This window comes from Anas acuta, chromosome 12 (assembly GCF_963932015.1).
Source record: "Anas acuta chromosome 12, bAnaAcu1.1, whole genome shotgun sequence".
Lineage (NCBI taxonomy): Eukaryota > Metazoa > Chordata > Aves > Anseriformes > Anatidae > Anas > Anas acuta.
In genome coordinates, this window is record NC_088990.1 from 3,399,093 (window position 1) to 3,423,128 (window position 24,036).

Genomic DNA, 24,036 nt, shown 5'->3' on the forward strand with positions numbered 1-24,036 from the left:
TGGGTAAAATGCTGATCCCAGCTGATGCCAAAATGAGTTTTGGCATTGAGGGACAGTACCAAGTAGTTTGGGCAAAGTCCTGCCTCTGCTGTGAGTACAGGAAGTCTCTCAGACTCCTCTGGAAGCAGGTCCTGTTTCAACTGTAATGTTTCACCTGTGATTGATGAGATGAAAGACACAATGTCTAGACCAAGGTTTGTTGGCAAAGAATCTCAGTCTGTCTGCAGGTTATCAGCTTTTCTCAAACTTTATTGGCTTGAGACTGTCAGAGCCTGAGGGTTCTTAATTTAACGCACAATATTGTGCACCTGGAGAGCTCTGTCAAAAAACCTTCTGTTAAACAGACATAATACTGCATAGAAAATTACAGCACTTCTCTTACCAGGAAACCACTGGTCTATCAAAGAGTTGACATGATCTGTGATGAACGCCATCGCTGAAAAGTCTCTCACTTCTGACTGGCAAATGATTTTAATTCCTCCACTTTTTTTCTTTTTCCAGTTCACATCAGAAGACTCCACACTGCACAAGAAAGCCAAAAAACAGACAAATGAAACTTTTGTGAAGTATCAGTGTCAACAAACTTTTTTTCTCCTAGGAAACCTGAGTTACGAAATAACATGTAGCTCACAAGTAATCAAAATAAAACCCAATCTAGCTTTGAAAATTATTTTCAATTCAGTCTATTCTTCAAATGCCTTTGAGAAGAGAGGTCTTGCACAGAAATGCTGATTCCTCACAATGGATAAATGCTACAGAAGGTCTGGCCCAGAGAAAACTCTAGCCTCAGTGAACCAAGTATAATGTAGAGTTTTGACAGAAATGCTCCATCCAGAATGATGGAGGGTTAGGATTTTCCCAATGCCTCATGATAATAATAATTAAAATATCCCCCAAACGTCCAAAAATGTTTGAAAGGAATGGATAGAATAATTCTTGTGCAATTCCCACAAAAAGGACAAATATTAAAAAAAAAAAAAAAAGCATTTTTGTATTAAAGAGCTTCAATTTTCTGAAGCACAGAACCTAGGAAGATACAGTACAACCACAACCACGTTCTAGAATTTAGGGTTCTAGCCCATGATTTGCAACATCTGAATCCAAGTCTCTGTTCATCTGCAGACTGCCTAAACAAACTCAGGAAAGTCACTATGCCCTTCTGGTCTCCAACTACGTAACAGCACCAATGGTTCCTCCCTGTCTTGCCAGGGAATGGAAGAATAAATGCATCTTCAGCTAGAGCAGAGATTAAAGTTTTTATGTGGCTGCCAACTCTCTGCATTTCTGAAAGAATATGGGTGGCAGGTTCCCTCCAGGCTCGCAGCCAGCAGCCACTCTACCATGGCCAGCTTAAACCCATTCCCTGTAGTCCCTGTCACATGCACACTGATAGCACTGAAGCACCTCCACCCATATGGACTGCTGCCATACACTGGTGAGGTTTTAGGATTCCGTGGAAAACTCATTGACTTAAGGAAATTTTTGCATGTGACAATGCATGATTTTACCTGGCAAAGAGTTCTGCTCTGAATATCACTTTCTGTTTTCAGACCTCTTTAAATTTGTGGCTGCAATAACACATAAGCTGACATTTTCAGAACTGCCAAACAATCACTTACTCATCATTGTTGTCACCAGTTGTTACCAGATGAGTTATGGCTATTAGAAGAGCCTCCTCTTCTACTGATGAGTGAGCATATACAATGAGTCAGGCCCATTCATCTCCATTCAGATGATGTGCTTCACACACTCTATTAGTTCCCTTGTAACGCATGCTGCATTACAAACACAAATTACCTAAGATAGCCTCCATCAAAGGTAACGAACAGACCTTCCTGCCAGTAAACAGTTTGCTTCCTTTTGACTCGGAAGGTGCTGCATCGATTTCTTTGAGTGCCTGTGAAGCTGTAGATGGCCACCTTTTTGTTTCTTGTCTTGGTGTCCTTCTTGTTTTCAAAAAGCTGAAACAGCAAAAAAAAAGCATGATAATTGTTACATCACCAAAATTTCTCAGGAAAACGTTGCTTTAATCAAGCAGTAAGGTGACTTTTCTTTTTTGGCTTTCACAGATGCTATCATAACTTTTCCATACAGAGCGACCTGCACTCATAAAAAAAAAAAAATTGCAATAGAATGAAAATACACACAGTAAAAATTGGTTTTGCAGCCATCAAAACATTTCTATGCCACTCAAAAAGAAAGAATTTCATGTTAGCAAACATCTGTTAATTCTATAATCATGACATTTGTTACATGAATTCTGTATTTGTAGAAGTCTTATAAACTTCAAGAAGAGCTTAAATGCTTTAGTGAATGATCAAGTCTGTCCTCAATGTAGAGAGTCAGCTTTTCCACCTGTTTCAGTGGGAGGCAGATGGCTTTCCTCCAAGGTATTTCAAACCAGTACTTAGAGCAAAAGGTATTTTTGTTTTTAAACCAAAGCATTAATCTGCAGAACTCCACTGTACTCATTGTCCTTATGCTTAGTTGTCTGCAGACTGGTGAGATGCCTTTCCATTCACTTTATTTCGGATTGGGTGAGGTCCCTAGTAATGGGGCGTTAAGGTTATATAGTGTCCATGAGGATGTAAGCAAGGGGTTGCCAAGACAGCCCTTTAAAACAGGCAAAATTATTAAATGGGTTCAGAAACCTGGAACTCGGAGGACCTTCCAAAAACAAGTATCATGTTTTCCATGTTCTGGACATCAGGGACAGAACACAATGTAAATGGATGGCTGTAAAGAAGACACCGTGGTAGTAGTAAAAATATTCTGTAGGTATTTGTCATGGTTTCCAGCAGAGCTGTGTTTTCAGATATAAACAGTTGTAAAAAATTGTCAATACCTACAAAATTCACTTAGCTTTCAGAACCTTACAAAGACTACTTTAATGATATGCACATTACTCGCACTAATAGTGTGCCTCTGTGCATTCATTATCCCTTTAAGACATGAGTTGTGTAATTTGTTTCTCATTTAAACCCGTACAGATTCAGATAGCTGACTTGATGGAGATATTCCAGATCTCCACTGGCAAGTGAAAGCAGAGTCTGACCCAGTGGAATCGTCATGGACAAGAGCTGCAGGCAGAAGTCCAATTACTTGTAATTGGAAGATGGTGGGGGTACTGAGTCCTTCCAGGGAATCGTGCTATAAAGAGACAGTGGAAAAGGCAGGGTTTTTTCCCAGTGTTAATTTGTTGTTCTAAATGACACCTACCATAAAACCAGTTTCAGATTTTGATTGCAGATTGCAGTACTGTTTACTCAATAATTTTATTGAAGTCTGTGACCAAATCCCACTGGATGTGCAGAAACAAGCAACTTAACACTGAACACTAACTTCAGCTGTCTCCTTTTGCTTGCAGAGAGATACAGTAACCTACCTGGAGGTCCATCTCTGCCAGGCTAATTAGCATTCGTGCTATGAATCTTTGCCAAAAGCCAACTGGGACAAAACTCATCTTGAAGACCCTTTGGACTGTGTTTGTAGTCTGGTGGCAGAACCCGTGGATATCTAATGCTGGCTTGGTAGGAAGCAGATGAGGGAGGAGGTACCTGAAACAAATCAAATTCAACAGCTCAAATTTTAGCTACAGCTTGTAACAGTGAGTACATTGTTACTGGATAATAAGGCAATTCAGTCTCCAAAGAGATTTTTAATGGCACAGCCTACTGCATATAAAAAAGCTTTTAGACTAAAGGCACTGCAGCAATACATGAAGTTCATTTACACTATGGAAGTAAGCAGAGGCAAAATAGACATGACATAATTCAGCCAGGGCTATTGGACAGGGCTAAAATTGATGTAATCAGCAGGACGTTTGTGTAATCACAAATTAAATGTGTTAAAATATAGGAGTCATTAGAACAGCTGTGATGTTGAGACTCATTCAGACTTGGTATCTTTACTACTGTGCTCCGGTAGTAAACAGAGAACTACAGCTGTGCTGCTAGGTGGAACAGGAGATAAATGCAAAAACAACATACAGCAGCTCAGCCTCTGTAAGCCCAGAAGGTGGGAGGTGGCAACGAGACATTTATGGGCTGCAGGGACTGGACTGCTCTGGCTCTCATCCTAGTCCCAACAATTAGAGCATCTTATGCGTCACCATGACAGTGCTTCCTGCTGTACCACGCTGCAGCTGATGGACTCCCTGACACGTCCCTGACAAACTCCTACAAGCAAGAGCTCACTGTGCCAGGCTGATGCCAGCAGCCTTGCTCCACCTCCTCCTGCGGGCAGGTTTTAGGTCCAGCAGTGGATCTTTTCCCAAGTGTGGGAGGAGACTCAGTGCTACCAGAGTCCAACTCATCTGAAGTAACAGCTACGCTGGGGTAGAGGCCCACAAAGTTTTCAAATTATTTTCAGACCTCTCAGTAAGCACAGAATATTCATTTGTGCTGATCTTCAGTATTTGGGAAGCTAAAAACTTTTGGAAGACTAAAACTGTTTTGAGAACTATGAGCTTATGGCTTTCAATACCTGCCAATAAATCCCTTAGCAGTGATACTCTTCTGCACCAAATACGTTCCAAGATGCTTATACGATCAAAAATCGGTCCAAATCACATTTGGTTGTAAGCAGAAACACTGCTCAGTGTTGAGCCTGAGAAAATTTGTCGGCATCTGGGGCTCATCATTGACGGGCATAATGACAGCAATGAGGCAAACAGCCAAGGGACTTGACCAAAGTAACAGTGACAGGGACAACACACACAACTAGAACTAATGCTGGGTCCAAATCCAATGCTCTAAGTCTATCACGTTTTCTTTCTAGCAGCTGCAGTACTCTGTAAAAACCAAAAAATCAGCTCAGAAAAAATAGCCATCACTAGACAACAGCTTTCTCCATATGTTCCAGTCCATAACATCTGATGATGCTTTACATGATCAAATTATCCCTTCCATAAATCATCTCTGGAATGTAAAACTGATAAAAAATTCAATTCACTTACAAATTACAATAAGAACGGTCATATTTTCAATCCCTTTTTTGCAAGCTGATCAAAGCTAACTTATAGGCACCTCAAGCAGAAAAGCGGAGTGCATCAAGTTTCCCCTGTAAAGGTAGCTGATGCGTTGTATGACAGCCAATAAATTTTCCTCAGCACATCAAAGAAAGGGTCTAGGAGTGTTAGAAGCAAGAAGGCCAGTGAGGCCCTCCTGGACCACAACCATACAGTGGATTATAATACAGATGGAGATTCGATGCTTTTGAACAACAGCCAATGCAAATTTTGAAAATATGTGAAACATGCCCCCATCCACCCTTTCAGAACAGAAACTGGCAGCTGCTTTCTCTCCTGACTGCACAGAAATCCTATCTGGCAATCTAGACAATAGTTGCAGAAGCACAGTAACAAATAACTGCTCTGTGTCTGGCTAGTACATTAAATTAATCCAACCTGCTATAGCTACAGCTCGTCAGTGGGAAGAATATTCTGTTAATGTGGCTTGGATCGCTCTAAAAAAGATTGGGCAGGCCATGAAAAAGCAGTTTCCTTGTTCCCGAGGCACAGACAATGTAATTGCCTCGGAGAAAAATGGCAGATAGTGACAAGGAGTCCAAAAGGCACTTTGGACTAAGCAGAAACATTGCTGCTTTATCTGTGTTAAGCCTGAGAAAATTTGTTGGCATCCGGGACTGGATAAGTGACAGGCATAATGACAGCACAGAGAATGCTGCACTTGTGCTGGCATTCAGAGCTCCCGAGAGGCTCAGAGCGATGCAGCCCTGCTGTCCTGGAAGGGCAAGGAAGTGAAATGTAAATGCCACATCAGAAGTGCAATACGACGATGGTTTCACCGTTAACCCAACAACAGGCGGTCGCCAAGCAGATGGGAGAGAGAAAAATAGCAGGGAACTGTGCCCGGAGGAAAAGAGATCGGGGGTGGGAGAGAGGAGGATTCATTAACATTTAAAGAGAAGGAGGTTTCCTACACCATTTCTAGGAAAACTATTGATCGACACCTTTGGATGAGGCTAAAAAAATTGAAATAAGAAAATCGCTTTGCTACTGAAGCTGCAATTTCCTGATTTCACTAGAAATAAATTACAGCGCTTTCAGGGCCGACATATTTATTGACTACCCAAGGTTTTCTGCCCTAGCCAGGAGCGAGTATCACTCATTGGAAGCAGATGACTCCAGCCCATCTTCCTTTCAGGCCCGGCAGCCACAAGCCCCACATCCTCTCTCAGCTGCAGCTGTGCCAGCCAAGCACTTGCAGCTCCCACCTGCTCATCGCCACATCCCTGCCAGTGTCACTGCCCCTCCGTTCTGGTCGTCGAGACACCCCCGAGTGTCCCTTACCCCGTCAGTCCTAATGCACTGAGTGGGCTCAGACCTGCTTTGGAAAGTTTTCACACCAGCCTAGCTTGTTTAGACCAAAGGATGCTCATGCCAGCCCTTCCAAGGAAAGGAAATACAGCCCAAATGGATGGGTGTCTTCCACTACGCTGCTTAAAGCACTCAAATATTTTATCACAACAGGATCCTTGTCAAGACTATTGCTTACAGTGAGAAAGCCTGTTAGCAACCACTGATTAAATGGCCATTTTTCTCCAGTCTGGCTAAGCCTCTCTAATTACCAACCTACCTGTTATTGGCTACTGGCAGAGCAATTTCGAACTTGGCCAAGAACTGGAAGTACTGTTCTTCAGTTTGTTCAGTGAAGCCCGTCCCAACCAGCAGCATCCTGAGATCCTCTGCTCTGATAACTCCATTCTTAGCAACAGACTTCGAGCTCTTGATGTTGAAAATCCTCTGCAGGCACTCTGAGAGCCAGACAGGGTCAAGGAAGTAGAGATTTCTCAGGCCATGGCTTGTGTCTGGGAAATGCAGTAGTGTACCTGTTTCTATGAGAAAATTAATTGCTGGAAAAAAAAGAAAAAGAATTGTAGATCAGTAATGGACCAGCATTAGGATAAAACAGTGAAGATGAGGAAGACTAGAAGGCAGTCAGAGTAGCTTTATCCACACCAGGGATAGCCAGCATGAATAACACGAGAATAAGAGCCAGGAGAATAACATGTATCTGAGGAACACTTCAATTGATCACAAATATTAATTGCCAAGAAATCACCAGTCTGCTGTGACCTACCAGTTTGCAAGTCTTCGTAGTCTTTGATATCATTTCCAGGGTTTTGCTCAATGATCATCTCTATTTGTCTGTCTGTTAAATACTGTACATCATCGTTCTGACTTCTTTTATGCTGTTCCGCAAGGACAGCTTCTTGAAGACTGAGGTAACTTCGTGGTATCTGCAAGCCACGTGAGAAAAACAGCAGGATCAATATCAGACAGCAACCACGCTGCTGGTGATGAACTGTCTAAGCTGTCACTTTTTACAGGGATCTTGAAGTGACGGCTTTTTCCAAAGCAATTCTGTATACTTCACACACCTCTTGTGGCAGCAGTAACTCCAAAAATTCACCTCCCAGTCCCAAACCAACCCCCCAGGAAGCCCATCTTTGGGAAGGCTCACTGCTAGAAAGCACAGTTCTCACCAGTCTCCCAGCAAGTTTCTGTGAGCAAATGGAGCTGCCGACATCCTTCATGTTGCAAGTGATGTGAAAAATCAGCTGTCGGAGTCCATCGAGGCCTTCCAGAGTCTTACACGAGAGCTCACTGCAAAAGTCATGCAAGGGGGAGGATTACCAAACCTTATCAGCACAGCGCCTTCCTCTCCAGGCTCACTTTCCCTTATCACTGCCTAAGTTTCCTGTGTCAAATGAATGGGAGGAAGGCTGTCAGTGAGCATTTTTAGTTTGGAGAAAAATACTGAGAAGCCTGGAAAAGACATATTAAGCCAAACGGTTTGCTTCATTCTCTGCATGCTGCTCGTCTATCCCCTAATGCACTCTGACCTTGGGGACTTCCTTGGCAGACCAACCAAAGCCATCACCTTTTTTCCCTTCAGTGCTGCACACATCCTGGAAGGGTCTGCAAGAATGAGGAAAATGCTGTGCTCCAGCAACCACTGGAGACGAGTCTGGTCCTCAGATCAAAGAGGCACGATGATGACTACCAGACACCTTTTCCCACCCTCATTCCGGCCCTCGCTCAGCTGGGTCCTGTTATCTGGGAATTGATGCTTAGATCCTGAAAGCTGGCCTCCATCCTCTCTTTAACAGCTAAAAACCTGTTCTCTCCAACTCTTGCTATTTCTGGCCTTTTTTGTGGGCCGGATAAGAACAGTTCTCTTCCACTCTCCTCAACAAAAGGTCTTTCTAACTGATCCCACACATGTTCCTGGGGCCGACAGAAAATGGTTTTCTGAAGATTTATCTTAAACCTCAGCCATGAGTCACGCTGGGAAGTGTGTGCTCACTGGGATGCTGGAGGACCAGCACTGATGAAGGCACCCTGGGCTCACCCACACAAGGCTTTCACAACACACTCCTCCAGCACTGCTCCGTGCAGACGGATGATGGGGAGTGAAGGAGACTGTCTGCAGTGGGCACGGCAAGGAGGAGGCAGGAAATTGGGCAGAAAATTGTGCAAAATGCAGGGGAAAGGAAGGTGAGGAAGGGGAATGTGCAGGATGTGGGGTAGGTGAAAGAAAGTCTCCTTGAGAAAGGATGAATGAAATCATGGGATCATTTCTGTGGTGATGGGAAAAGATCACTGAGGAGACTGAACCACAAAGCTTTCTCTCTCACACTGTGCATCTGTATGCCTCGAACTGGGTCCCTGGTACTTCTAACCAGAGCCAGATGAAAGAGCCAGCTGGGGTGCCTGGTGCAGCACTTGCCTTTGCAGAACAGAGTGTGGGAGGTCTCCTGACGGCTTTGCCAGGCAGCAGATGCAAAGCGCAATGGGCCATAGCAGCACCCTTCTTTACTTGCCAGCTGCCACCTGCTCATGCCCCAGGCATTGGCAATTTCACACTGTTTGGAGCTGGCTGGTGCCAGCCAGTTGCATCCATGCTCCCTCTGTGCTGTGCACCCCCCTGGCTGACAGACCCGCTTCTTTCCCAGCCAGAGAAGCCTCATCCCCCTCAGGGCATTCTCCATCAGGAGAAGGGAGGGAGCTGTGTCAGACTCCATGGTCTGACACGGATCTGCCAGACAGCACAGCTCCTCTGTTTTCACATGAGGAGAGCTCAAACAGCACAGGTTTGGACTGCCGGGGGCTCGGGAGGCTGACTCACTGCTTGCACTGTGAACACTGCCACACTCAGGTAGTGAGAAGTTCCCATGCAGCCTTCCCTGCCAAACCCTGCAGCACCCACCACGTAACAGTCATGCTTGGTAAAGGAAGCTTTGCAGCATTAATTACCCAATCTGTGTGTTCTCTCCCTGTGACTAATTAATAAGCTGTATCTCCATTTAGGCAGTGAGGAAGCTGAGCAGCGCAGGAGCACTGAAACAGGCAGACCAAGGTCATGACTTTGGAGCTTCCAGCTCTCAGACCCACGATCAGACCCCTGAGCTGCACTGAACTTCTCTCTGATTATGCCACATTATCCCAATCAAAAATAGATGAAATGCCACGCTGACGAGTCTTCAAATCAGTTCCGTTGCCAAGGAGATCAAGGATTGCAAAATTGTTCAAAGTGACATAAAATAGAGTGACTGAGCTTCATAAAGGCACAGATACTTACTGCAGGTGCTTGAATGTGATATCTGGGAAGCCGGTTGCTCTGGATCCAGAGGGAGATCGACAGAGAGCCAGGACATACGCCCTCAGAGTTGCTATCCTCTCAACACGGAACTTAGTTTCAATTAAATCAAGGTGTGTTCCTACCACTAACACTGCTGAATTTGGAGCTTTGGCCTGTAAGAGAAAACACTGACAATGACCTCATCTACACTATGTCATGGTACATTCAGTGAGGACATGTGAAAAGTAAAATATCTAACGGGGAGTCAAACACATGAATTAAATGTGTAATATACAAATAAAATGAAAGCAACCTGTCTTGGCAGCTTGACAATAGTAAAAAGTGATCTGGGTGTTACAGAAGTGCTCCTGCAGAACACGGCTCAATAACCTGAAGCTACTGCAGAGCAGGAGACTGTCAGTTAGGGTTTGTTACACAAGGGCTCAACATAAAGAGTCATCATGTCGTATTAAGTTGCTACAAGTCAGCTAAATGAAGGGAACTATGTCTGCACAGACAAAGGAGAAGAAGATAGCTTAACCTGTAGCTAGAAGATCTAACTTTGATACCCAAAAAAGGCTAGTGACATTCCAGAATGGGTATCTGGGGAGGTTATGCAAACATTTGCTCTGGAGGTTTATGGAGAGGTGAGATAAACTGCTAGAAATGTCTAAGTCTACTTAATCCTGAATCAGTGCAAAGGAATGGATTAGATGATCCTGTGGTTTCTTCCAACCCTTCCATGATTTTATTACAGGGTTGGAAAGTATCCGGATTTTAGGAAACACACTGCCAATTACAACGGGATTGTGCAGGCTTAAGCAGGGATCAGCCACTGGATCAAAATGACTTTGAGCACAGAAGAAAATCCAGTTGCAGAACCATGTGCTGATTTGCAGATAATCAATCTCTCCCTTACAGCATTCACTGAAAACTTAAATCTGAATGACACCAAACTTCATCTCATGCAAACACAGGAGGGATGGCTGTACCGAGGCAGACCAAAGGGCCCACCCGGCCCAGTATTCTGTTTGGAGGCACAGACAGAATCTGTGTCTATACTTTTCATTAAAGTATAGGCACAAGGTAAGCATATAGAGACCTTCCCTGGTATGTTCTCCCAGTACCCAGCGGGCTGGAGGACACCAAATTCCTGAGAATGATATGGTATCTCTGAATTAATAGCACCTGATGGATTTTTCTTCCACCAATCTGTTTTTTCAACCTCTGATACCCACAGCACACAGTAATCCCAATAGACTCTGCAGCTTAGTTATCTGTTGTGTTTAGGGCACTTCCTGTTTTTTGTTTCAAAGCTACCATCTCATTTGCTCTTTCCTAGTTCTTCTACTGTAAAAGATAACGAACAAATACTCCCTTGGGGTTTTTGCCTTATCTCCTCACAACCTAATCTACTACAGCCCTCCTCATTTACCTCTTTCCCAATCTGCAGAGGTCTAATCTGTTTAAATGGTCTGCATTCAGAAACTTTTCTACACTTATAACCATCACACTCACCTTTCTCAGTATCGTTTCTGATGCTACGATGTGCTTCTTGGAGTGTATGAAGGACACAAGCACATCATACAGTTTTGAAATACCATAATTATGTTTTCTGCTTTGTTATCTAGACTGGGTTTTTGATTGCTGTTGAACATTAAGCTAGTATGGTTGCAATGTCAAGATATTTCTTTGAGAGGCATTAGCTTAGAGCTCGTTTCTGTGTGCATAATGCTAAGGCAGGTATCAAGTAACGAACATTGAACAAAAACCCAATCAACACCAATTAACTCATTGCAGCTGTGAGTCTCAGCTGAGAGCTGTCCAGGAGATACATACCATTTTATCTGAATCTAGAGTGTTAAAAAGCATAACATCAAGACCAATGTGTGTCTAATCCACACACACAAAAAAGTAGGTGCTTCAAAACTTCTTCAGAGTGTCGTGTGGTCAAACACTAATTCCAAAATAAGTATGTACTTAGCAAGGGTTTATAAATCAGCTTTTGTTTCATTCTCTGATGTGTGTGAGGGAGAACAAATGAAATTATAAATTTAAACTGTTAAATACTGTGATAATGCCTACTGAGCAATGGAAAAGTAATACCAAAAGCTATGCAAAATTCATAGTTTGTGGAGTTTCTAAGAGGAGACTAAAAAGACTCAGTAATACCACATATCTATATGCTGAGATACTACTTGATAAACAGATACCCCGGAGCCCACCAGTGACTTCTTACCTCAATGTTCAGCAACCAGAACTGTAAGTTTGCCACAGCCTCTTCCCCCAGTGCCAAGTTCCATACAACTATGTACAATGCTTTGTCTGTGAAGAAACACTGATTGACTGTAGACATGCTTGCTGGGCCTCCGATATCCCAGACATTGAACTCCACTGAATCAACCTACTTAGACAAAGAGAAGTGTTCAAATCAAACGGTTGCAGTAAATCACAGGGAGATAATAGCTGAAGCATAAACCTACGCCTGCATAATGTATGACACAAGAAGGGTTTCAATGTCCTAATTGTGCCTCCAGGAAAGAAAAATCAACAAGCAATTGTTAAGCAAGGCTACTACTTCCCCACAGGAAATCAAGACTAATTACTTGCTGCTAAAATGATAGAGGTGCCCTTGATGCTGGTAAATCTCCAGTTAATGCTGTGGATTCTCCAGCACAAACAAGGGTCTCATTCTGAGCCCTGTATTTCACTGCATCTTGAATAGAAACTGCTTCATCCTCGTCTGTGCCACACTTAACAGGACCAACGAAACTAGTTATCTGCTGCTGTGAGGGGGAGCAGGAAGCCTCCTGCTGAAATCATTTCCACAGAGCTCAGCCCCAAATATAGGTGCCTGGGAGGTGGGAAGCTTCTCAAGCCTTTCACAAACATTTCCTGCCTGTCACTCAGAGGCTGCTGACGTGTGCATGCCACAGCAGAGATGGGCACGAATTACAGCTCGCTGTAATTGCTGGCTTTCAGAGGAACGTGTGAATGGAAGTCTCTCAAGCTCGGGTTCTCCTCTGAGTAGCTCAGCACCAATTCCTCAGTGCAGGCCCACAACAGCACAAAGAGGGAGAACAGCTCTCTGCTTAAATGGTATTCGAGCTTCCAGCTGCAGTAGGAAGTACCTGCATACCTTGGAGGCTCTGTCTCTAAATTATTTTACCCTGGAGAAGCAAGAAGCTGTGGATCAGCAGGAAACCCTTCTCCAGCCACCATCCTCAGAGCATCACGTAACTCCAAGTGGGCTCTGTTTACTGGTCCAACTCCAAATACTGCTTGATCCCACATGACAAATTACTCCATGAGATTTCAGAGAGCAGTCTAAGTATCTTGGTATGGCTCTGATCTAGCAGTCCCAGCCTGAAGTCTCCCAGGAACAGCTGGAAGAATTTCCATATTGTTTAAACCAAACCCTAACTAGCACCAGGGCTGCCTTGTGCATCCAAATGACCTTCAGCTGTGGGTGCTTGGATGGAGAGACAGATTCAGAGGTAGGGACAAAAGCCTGCTCAGCAACTTGGATCCTACTCCAGGTTTTTGACACTGTCTAGGTTTTTGTTTCATTCAATTGCTCTTCAACACAAAATCCACAGCTCTCTTCTCCCATCAAAGTCTTCTCTTTCAAGAGTTGGGCTGCGCTTGCTCTTTTCTTTCTGTCTCTGGCCTGGCACTCTTTGCTGTAGAATAGCTGAACTCAGCAGGCTCTTCCACCCCTTCCAAAACAGCCTGGTGGCCATGGCTCTCATCTGAGAAGTGAGAGCCATGCATTTACACACCCTCAGTTCTGACAAGAGCCCAGGATCAGTTCTGCACACTCTAATCCCTGTGGTACTATGCAAGCAGTGGACAGAGCTATCTACAAATCTCTCAAATACTTGAATAAATTCAGTGCTGTCCAAAACAGTTCAGTGTGGGTTGACATAATCCCTGGACGAGGAGCTTGAGATTCAGGAGTTTAAGGTATGCCTCAGATATCCCTAGATCACAACCAGAAGTCAGGCATCCTACCTTCCCCACACCTTTTACATTTAGAACAGTTCTGACATCAAGGGACTCCAGCTTTCGGTACGATGTCCCATTTTGTGGCCCCAAATGAAAGGACAATCTGCTTGAGAAAAGCCGACTTAAAATATCCTCTCAAAATCAGTGTCCAAAAACCACCCGAGCTAGGACAGCCAGAATTCAGGCAGTCTACAAATAGCTCTCACCATTTAGGACAAAAAGTCAAGGTTGAGTTCTCAGAAAAACAAAACTGTCCTCTAATATCAACTGGAAATGAAACAGAGGAATTGTGACAGCTCTAAACAGGTCACGTGTGAGGTCTGGTTCACAGGTAAGGGGAAACTGCTTGTTGTAAAAGGACAGGCAACTGCAGACCCCAAGGGTCACCACGAGGCTCAAGCATCTCACAGGGGCTAAGGATCTTCAATTGTTTTTCACCTTTGCCTTGTGTCCCACTGGCTTGGGTAGCTCCCATTTCGTTGTACGTATGGTGGCATCACTGTGCATCATCTGAGGGACTTTTCCAGTCTGTAGGATCTCAATCAGTGTCGACTTTCCCTGCCGCGGAGGGCCGATGACGATCATCTTCATCAGCTTACACTTCTCTGCTTTGCGCAGCTGGGCTCGTAAGTACGCCAGCACTGTTTTAGGGCCTACGGGGGGGAAGCAAACAAGCTTTATCTGTGGTTAGCAGTTACAAATGTACATATGTACAGCAGAACTGCACAAAACCTACTGCTGCAGACACATCAGCTGAATTAATATTTTCCCTGGAGTTTCGCTGTGGGCTGAGACAACCCAGAGAATAAACAAAGAAACCTCTAGTGGACAAACCTGAGACAGAGACCCCAGAAAAAGGTCACTGCTTTGAGACTCTACAATGGAGCACTGTAAGGAGAAACAAATGCTGTGGCTCGTATGCTTCAGAAGCTCAAAGGAAACATAAAATACTAATTTAGTATTGGAAAATACTCAGTTTTTCCTTCTACTTTTATGTTTCTACTTAAAATTAGATTTAGGCTTCAACAGTGTGCTGGAGAAGGAATAATTCCTAATAACTTCATTCCCACAGGATTTTCTTATTAAAACACACAAAAAAGAAGACAGTATTGTAATTGATCCAAAAACCTAGCAGCTTACAATAAAGTTACTGCAATGTGACTGTGACTGCTGATCCTAAGCACTTCAGTCTTTAGAAAGAGTGTCTAAATACCCTAAACTATACACATTCAGAGAGCAAGCCACAGAATGTATCCAGCATGCATACAAATGCAATACTTCATTTGCAGTAAGTCATTCTTGGAACATGTTATCTACCTTAAACTGATCCTATAGGCAGAGCTTAGCACTGACTATCAAACTTACAGATATGTGTAGGATGTTTTGTCCTATGCAATTTCAGTTGTTAATTGCAACAAGGACTTGGGTGCACGCTGTCTTTTCCTGTTTGGGACCATTGAAAGGATGCGATTTTCATTAAATGTTCATTCGGTTTCATAAAGCACACACAGCATCAGACTTACCCTCTTTTCTGATCTCTGCAGGAACATTACTGATACTTAGTTCTTCGATATCCAGCTGCCAGAGATTAGCCAGCTGTCCAAGCTCTGGAGGAAGCTCTCGGATACCAGGGTTACTGTACAAAAACAAATAGATCTACCAACAACCAGGCTTTGTGTGTAAGTAGCTGCTCTCACAGACTCTCGGATTACACTACCCTCCCCTTGTAGAAATCTTCCATTAACATTTTAATAAGGCTACTCAGCACTTTAATAGTAATTTTCATCCTAAAATTGATGTATAACTTTAGTTTATCCTCTGGGCCAGACAAGTGTAATCATCTTTATTGGACAGTTGAGAAAATATAAGCAAAAATGATGAATTATTGACTCAAACGCTATAGAAGCAGACAGCAGAAAGCCAACATTAACTAGAGGCACACTAGATTCCCAGGCCTGTGTTCAAAGAATTAGATCATCTTCCCTAATTTAAAAGGTTGGCTTCCTCCTTATCTAAAGCAAATGATGGGCACAGTTCTAACAAGGGGCTGACTATTTCCAGCTTTTTGACTTCAAAAGCACTGGACATCTGGGGTGGGGCTCCGCAGAAGACTGGTCACTAAAACAACATGGAAATAATACTGCATAGCTTTTCCAGAACATGGACTTACTTTCCTAAATAAAGTTCTGTTAAACCTTTTAGAAGGCAAACGGACTGCGGGACAGATTCCAGCTGATTGTCGTTCAGATAAAGGACTTCCAGAGAATCACTCAGAAATGCTGGAAACTCCAAAAAAGGACCTGAAACAAGACAGGAAAGAAACTGCACCTTTAAAACATAACAGGCACCAAGGCTCTGTACCAAGAACCTTCACCTTAACTTTGTAGGCAGGACATGAGGTCATGTTCTTTGGCAGGAGCCACCACAAAGCAACAGCAGAAAAGCAAACAGCCTTCAAGAGTGACCAAACATCAACGCTCACATCTCAAGTTTTTAAAGCCATGGTGATGCGCATGTTTGAAGGTGACAATCTCCAGGATCTCTGAGGTGCCAAGGGAGGAACTCCAGGCCTGCCAAGATAACTATACTTCAGAGCACGAGTGGCATTTTGTTTCTCGTTGTTGGATAGCTGCTAACACCTTGCCAACTGCCCCTATTCCAGCCCAACAGCTTGCAGTGAAAGGGCACACCAAAGGCGCAAGTGTTTCTCAACATGTTTTTTCCATGTTGTGCAAGTAAAGCCCCAAAACTGGGCAGAATTTACTTTCGGGCCCCCATGTTGCATCCTGGAGCAGTAAATGGTGAATCAAGTCAGTAACATCAGAGAAGAAAACCCAAACTGCAGCTGACACATGGCTACCCTATGTCACCTCTAACACACAGCCTGCGTTTGCCCCCGTTCCGTTTTATACTGCAGGATCTCACGGCACTTCAGCCTTCCTACACGGCTGAGCAGAAACTAGCTTATTTTGGGAGCAACCCAAGCAATAATAGCGACACTGCATGGCTGACTTGCTGTTGCTGGAAAGGATCAGACAAAGGGAAATTCATCCGGTTCCAAAGAGCATCGTTTTGCTCCACAAATTACTCCAGGGATGGTGGCATGAAAAGCTGCCATGAATTGTATTGCTGTCTTAAGACTGTCACATATATCTACCACGAAGCGTCGTGAAGTCAAGGCAAATTAGGCCACACAGGGACAAGCAGATTTGGAGCCTCTGATTAGGAAAGTACAAGCAGCACCATCTGCTGCCTCCGCAGTCTGTAAAAGCAACTCGGAGATGTGATACACATCCTTCCTCCAGGATGGAACAGTTGTGCTTCCACCACGATCTTCCTCCCTTACAGAGAAAGCTTGAGGAACTGCAACTAGATTTAGGCAGAAAAGAGAAAGAAAAGAAAATGGAAGAGGTTTCCACAGGAGAAAGTTCCCCAGTTCTAATTTTAACAGTGTTTCAGGCCTGAGCTATGATCAGGAAGATAGAGACCCACTGTCTGCAGGGGTGTTCACGTACGTGACAGGACTGTCTGCTGTGGGCAGGGTGTCACAGTCTGCCTTTGAGTTTTCAAATAAAAAATCATCTCTGGGATTATTTTAGGAGAACAGCAGGCTTATTCATGGATTCAATTTACTTCCTTTCTGGCTCATCGCTGGACTTAAACTTTTCATTGTTCCTCTTCAGTGCACACCTAGGCACAGACAGATTTAGTCCCCCTTGGACACGTAGAAGCAAACACCTAAAATAGTAGCAATACTCTCAATTCACCAAAGAGCCCAAAGCGAAAAGGACTGTACTGTATTGGAAGCAAGCTCAAGGTGTTTATGAATTGCAATTATTTATTCATGAGTTATTTATGACTCCTCTGGCTTGAGCTCAAATTTTCTCTTAAAGAACTGTAGAAAAATTAAAACAAATCCCATCCTGAAAATATATTTTTGGATAAGTAAATGCCACCAACACCACGTGCGTGTGCAAGAAGCTATTCTGAGACTTATCAAACAGGTACAGTGAGCATCCATAAATTCTTCTCTTTATATAATCTAGACTTGTGTAAACACTTTTGTTGGTAAAATCATATGGAAACCTGCCCCCCACCTCGCTAGGAGATTTCTGTGAGCTGCTGATGTGTTCCAACTTCTGTTTTCTCTTGTTCTTTAAATTCTTGGCCACATCCTCTAGTCTCACCAAGCTATACTTGGCACAGGAACAGAGAGAAAAGGATGAGCTGGCTTTGCTCTGTCTCTGTGGCTCTTCAACCATGGCACCAGCCAGGTGGGCTACCCTGTGCCCTGCCACAACCCAAGGCAACCTCAGGCAGCTCAGAGTTTCACCAGGCTATTACGTGCCAAGGTTTTTCAAATGTTACAAATGCAGAGTCCACCCTCTCCTGCCTTATGCAGAGGGGTTATGTTGGGTTTGCAGCACGCAGAACTTTCCATTAGGACAGCAATTCCCTTTTAGAGCTGGTTTTAGCTGTGCCCTTTGCACTCTGCCTACTACTTCTGCCCTCCTCTCCCTTGGGAAAAGCTGCGGTAGCTGTTCACACAGGAGGTCCAGGATACATCAAGACTCTACAGATTGGCAAGATTCAGACTCCTTCCAATTCTTCCATGCTCAGGATTTCACTGATGTTATAGCATTTCCATTCCAACTTTCCATCTACTTGCAAAACAGCATAGTCCAACCCTTTCTCCTCATTTGGGTGCACACACATGACTTGCTGCACAGCAGCCTCTACTTTCACAGAGGAATTGGGGCAAGGTTAGTTTTACCTGGAGCTCCAGGTAGACCCTCTGCCTCCCAGATGGACAGACTGCATGTTAGGACAAACACCACTATGGCTATACATATTTCCTTATTATAACTCGGTGCACTGACCAGTTTTACCTATTCACATTGATGCAAATGCACATTTTTCAGGGGAACCCACTACAAAAGCAATTGCAGGAGGGCCTTTCCCTCCCATGAGCAGCTGAGGACTGCTCTGCTGCGTGTCACAAAAATGCCACTCCATGATTCTCAAAGACTGCTTTAGAGCAAGTCATTCTGCAGGCAGTTCAGAATGAGAAAGCTCTCCAAGTGATTTAAAATAAAGCAAACAAACAAAAAGAAATGCAGATGAATCTCACAGTGAGCAGGAAACCGTAAAAATATATTCAAATATTTCTTTGTTCTGTCTGGTGTTTCATGTGCATTAAATCCAGGATATCTCCTGTGCTCTGCTGCAAACTTCAGAGGCAAATCACAGAGACAGGGGAAAACATGCTATTTGCAAAATCAACAACAGAGACAATCCTAAGAGTAACTAATTATGGCTTAGTTTCCCTTCAATGCACCAGTTAGTGCTCTGGCTAAGAAGAATAATTTTCACCAACAGAATAAAAGTTCCCTGAAAGAAACAGGTCTTACCCATTCTTTACCTTCGTATGTTGATGATACGAACCAGCTGCACTGCTTCTTTAGAAATATTTTATCTGAACACATTTTCTCTTTATTTAAGTGCAATTGCACTTAAAATTGCAGCTGAGTTTATGCTGATCTCCCCCCAGGCAAACTCCACAGATTCCTGCTGCTTCACAGCCCACCTCAGCCCCATTCTCAGCGTTTGCACTGCTGTGCACCTTACCTGCCTCTGGGCCACAACGCACCCTGCTCCTCGTGGTGAAAAAGGGAATCCGCTTCGTTTTAAATCCCTCGTCATTCCTGTCAGCAAGACAAAATGGCAACATGTGGGAAAATGAGCTTAGATGTGGTAGTTGAGTACTGTGCCTGTGACAGATGCAGAGCAGAGCTGGACCCTACCCAAGGCTGTGGGATGCACAGCACGTTTCTTACGGGTTCCTTTCTGGTTTTGATGGTATTGAAACCCGCTGTGCTATCACAGAGCTAGACTCCACCAATACTTGTCCAGGCCCAATGGTTTTCTTCTGGCAAATTAACAGAGCTCTGCAAGGCTGTGCTTTCAGCTCCCAGGGCGAGAGCACTTGACCCCCAGCTTTATGGGTGTCAAGGTTAAGTAGCCTGTCAAACAGCAAATTGAACAAGCTTCACGAGGAGCACTGGAGAACCGACCTGTTGCCACTCCCTGCTCTTGCCAGAGAGTCTCTGACAAGGAGACCCAACAACACAACTAGGGAAACACACCGAGGCTGAAAAATGATAATATGACCTTAGCAACTGACACAGCAATTCATAAAGACTCCAGAAATTTTTTTGGGCAGTCACCCAGATGGGAGGACAGAAGTATAACACAGATAAACGCAGCTCTGGAGAAGACAACGGACCTTTAAGTCTCTGTGTTAAACATCCCTGTTGTAATTTCTAGATAGAAGAACATCACCTTTTCATTGGATGACCTTATTAATGTCAGTATGCTCTATGAACTTGCAGCTGCTTACACTTCCATTAAAAAAAAAAAAAAAACAACAAAGATTTCTCATATTTTCCAAAACAATACTCCCACACTAACTGCAAACTGCAGCCCAGCCAGATGGTTTATGGTTAAGATCTGATCCCCACAAACTAGTATCTGTAGTGATGAGCCACACATTGGGTTAAAGAAATTCCTACATGTTCTGAAGTTAAACTGCCATTATCAGTAATCTATTTAATAAATGATATAGTCTGCTAAGCATCTAAAGAAGCAGTAACGGATAATTCATCACTGTCACAGACACACAATATGCTTGGAGACGTGGTATGCTGATGTCAACGCCTTCATTGCAGGTAATTAATTCACTACTGACACCCTTTGTATTACACAAGGGATTGGCTTTGCTATAATTTCTTCAGCTTTTGTTTTCTCAGGAAAAAAAAAAAAAAAAGAAAAAAAAGAACCACACCACACTTACTTCCCAAGTTGGTTTTTTGAAAGATCCAGTGATTTCAGCTGTTTGCAATTCCACTTATCTTGTGAAGGCAATGCAGCTAACTGATTTCCCAGCAACTTCAGGGACACCAAAGACTAAAAGAAGAGTAGCTTGGAGTTAGAAGACAAAGTATATCAAACACACAGAAAGAGATTTTTTAGCATGGCTTTTAAAGAACTGAAACAAGAAGAAAGCACATCTTTTTCATCAGAACATCCTGTCCAGCCTGCCTAGCATGCAAAAAAAATTTCATTTCTGTCTACAGCAAGTATATTTTTTGCACAAAGCAATACCACTATTAGTTTTGGGAGATTATTAGTCTACTTGCTGACAGATTCAATTGGAAACAACCCATTTAGGAGGACATTTTACTTTTAGTAAGGAAACCCTTCCAAATGGAAAAGAACAGCGTGATCTATGTACACAGTAAGCCACATACGGATGAGAATTCGTTTATGTCTCTGCAAGCTAGTGTCAGAATGGGCTTATACCTGTTTCATATGTATAAGATCAACGTGAAAGATGTGAACTATTTCATGCAAGGAAAGTTTGCAATTGCTTTGTTATTATTTGTTTGTCAAAATTGAAAGGATTTACATCACCTTTCTGTTATTTATAGAATTCACCTGCTTTTTTTTTTTCTCCTCACACCAGGAAGAAATTTCAAAAACAAGAATTGAAGCTGATTTATACCATTAACACTGTACAGATAGGATTTGGCTGCATATACTGTCAGTAAAGTTAAACACAGGCCTTCCTTTAAAGTTTAACTGAAATGCAAAAGAAAAAATTCATTTTGCATTCAGATGTGTAAAGTTTCTGCTCTTCCATCTGTCTTTAAAAATAATGTTAAGGCTCAAATGAGCATTTTCATTTGGCTGAAAATCCAATTTCCCGCTGAAAAGCAATTGTCTATGTAGGATTTCCAAGCCGGTTTATTCTGCAAGTTCCCCCATAAAAAATGAGATAAGCAAATCATCAGCTAAATTATCTCGTGCCATAAGTACAGCAGTATTAATGAATTATACCCCATGGAACTCCTGTTTTACCAGCAGACTTTACTTGAAGACTTTGGCTTCAAGTGTGTTAAATGTTTTATGTGCTCCACATAATATAAAAGGTTTATGCCCCTTTTCATCAAGCAAGATTAACAGTGTTTCACAAAGCCTTGTTGGCCTTCCTCCCTTTTTCGCAAATGGAAAAAATAGGAGGTATCCATGTGACAAAAGCAATGGACATCCAGCAGTGGTTGCAATGGCAATTAGCGCGCAAAATGCTCCCTCTAGTGATAGGAGAGGTGCAGCACTGGGCCCTGGTGGGACCTAGGGAAGGTGAAGTGAAATGGAAAACTGCAAATATGCAGAGCGAACCACGAGAGGAAAAGGTTGGAGAACCGTGCAAACTTATAAAACCCTCCCCACCACTCTTGTCTTGACAGCCAATGGTTTTATCATCATCAGTCTGCCGCTGGCTCAGACCTCCTGTTGGAAGGAAGACACGGTCCTCCCTTGGCGCCTGGTGTCGGGCTCTCTCCAAGTATCAGCATGAGGCCGTTCAATGACAATGCTTCAAACTTCTCTCCCGAAATATCCCTGAGCAGGGGGCTGGAGGGAAGGGAGGCTGCACAGTCCAGAATTAGCACAAACTCAGTTCTGTGTGGTCTAGCTGGGACGCTTCGTTTTCAGTCGGCTGTATCCACGTTACATGTCTCCCCCAAACACTGACAAAGGCCACGCTCCAGGAGAGCTGAGCGCCTGGTGGGATTATGTGCAATGCTTATGTGCTTGCTCCATAGGGGGAAAATTAGTTACTTTCAACTGGCTGTGACTCTTCAGGACTAATTCTGGAGATCCACGGTCCTTGTTTTGCAATTGCCTCTTCTCTCTCATCTCGAACTTCTCCATTTTTGTTGCCTTTCAGGAAGGGAACGAGCGCTTCCAGAATTAAGAGAATGGCAGCAGCAGACAGCTTCCTTCAAATCTGCTGCTGTGGCATGCAAAAAAGAGCTCTGGTGTATTAGATTGTACCAGAGGAAAGGGACAGCAGCACCCAGATTAGGCTGCCTCAGTCAGCTCGTGAGGTGGAAAAGCTGACCAGCCTTACCTGAACACATCCACACAACGCAGGTCAGGTCTCTTCAAGAGAAGCTAACTCGTCTCAGAACTAAGTTGGGGAGGGGTGGAGTGCACCCCTGGGGAGGGGTGGAGTGCAAGCGCAACCCTATTCACTGACACGAATTCTATAATCAAGGAGTAGACCAAGCCACAGCTGATCTAGGCACGGACTTTAGGTGCTCAAAACAGTCTGGCCCCGGCGGGACTGAAAATACCTGTTATTTATTTCTTCTGTGACAGTAAATCTGAAGAGATACAGGTAAAAACTGGCATTAGTTACGGCAGACAGAGTTCTCTATCTTTAAAGAGAGATCATCAGTAGGGATTGCACTAAGGTCTTCTCTGATGCCCTGTGCTTGGCACCTTCATATCCCTCTGCAGCCTCTGAGCAGCAGCAGCCAAAGAAATGTGCCCTTGAAGCATCATTTGGCATTTAAAATCTACCATGGTAGTTCCCACCCAGGGGGGTTATTTTTGATGCATACAGAAAAAAAAAAGAAAAAAAAAAGTTTTGGAGACAATAGTCCATAGGATTCATTCCATTTCAGGAGAAATGCCAATTGAAAACAAATGTTTTTCAATTTTCAAAAAGCAAGCACAAATCTACAGGGATCGCTAGAAACAACCGAGGCAGCAAATGATCCTCAGCACTCCTCTAGGCATGAGCAAGAGGCGTATTTGCAGCAGACTGCCGTGATCCAAACTGGACACGGATATAAACCATCACTTCTGCATCCCTGCCACAGAGGCCAGCAGTGAAAAACTAACATACTTCTGCAGAAATATTTACCTCTGTTTCTGTCTACATCACCGAGTTTCACAATCTAGAAGGGAACCTTGGAGGAAACCCCCAAGTTCTGCTTGGTTTCATGTCAAAACTGTGTGAAGCCACAGATTCTGAAGAATTCTGAAGTAAAACTGTGGGTCTCTGCCATCCACTGGGAAGAATTATTTAATTTGCACAAGCCTAAAGATAAGAGATGTCAAGTAGCACTGCTAAGGGCATTCAAATATGCCATTTTCAAATCATACCAAATCATAATAGCAGCAGAGAACAACTAGTACTTAACCACATAACACCAGTGTGCCAGATTACAAAAACACACATTTATTTGTGAGCACACTTGAGAATGTTTGTATTTCAAAGGTTATAACATGCAGCCATAATGCAGTGGTTGTCTTCTGCATTGTGCTCCCAAAAATGGAAGACATCCAAAGAATTCTTGAAAGACCTGCATCAAAATCTAGATATGCCATGACACCGAATGAGGGCCGGACTGGAATCACTCATGGGGTTCCTGGGGTGCTCAGAGGCTCTGCACAACGGCTGCATTCATGACCATAAAACAGCAGGCAATCTCCTACCTTAGCAGGTAGTCACCACTATGACACTGAGCTCTGAGTAGGTATTAAGAGAAATATGTGCAAGGTGGGA

The 24,036-nt window shown here is 43.5% G+C and overlaps 1 protein-coding gene across 4 annotated transcripts in view; it reads right to left on the minus strand.

Annotated features, from left to right (window-relative positions):
- Window positions 1-24,036, minus strand: part of LRRK1 (leucine rich repeat kinase 1) — a 75,471-nt gene that overhangs the window by 18,781 nt on the left and 32,654 nt on the right. For all 4 annotated transcript variants that reach the window (XM_068696171.1, XM_068696173.1, XM_068696174.1 and 1 more), the window contains 13 exons: window positions 20,470-20,582; window positions 19,245-19,321; window positions 15,787-15,916; window positions 15,140-15,252; window positions 14,055-14,269; window positions 11,848-12,012; window positions 9,609-9,781; window positions 7,510-7,630; window positions 7,104-7,263; window positions 6,600-6,876; window positions 3,386-3,557; window positions 1,798-1,961; window positions 383-522 (listed from right to left, as the gene is read on the minus strand). In XM_068696171.1, coding sequence (XP_068552272.1) covers window positions 383-522; window positions 1,798-1,961; window positions 3,386-3,557; window positions 6,600-6,876; window positions 7,104-7,263; window positions 7,510-7,630; window positions 9,609-9,781; window positions 11,848-12,012; window positions 14,055-14,269; window positions 15,140-15,252; window positions 15,787-15,916; window positions 19,245-19,321; window positions 20,470-20,582 — 2,020 coding nt within the window. The remainder of the gene's footprint in view (window positions 1-382; window positions 523-1,797; window positions 1,962-3,385; window positions 3,558-6,599; window positions 6,877-7,103; window positions 7,264-7,509; window positions 7,631-9,608; window positions 9,782-11,847; window positions 12,013-14,054; window positions 14,270-15,139; window positions 15,253-15,786; window positions 15,917-19,244; window positions 19,322-20,469; window positions 20,583-24,036) is intronic.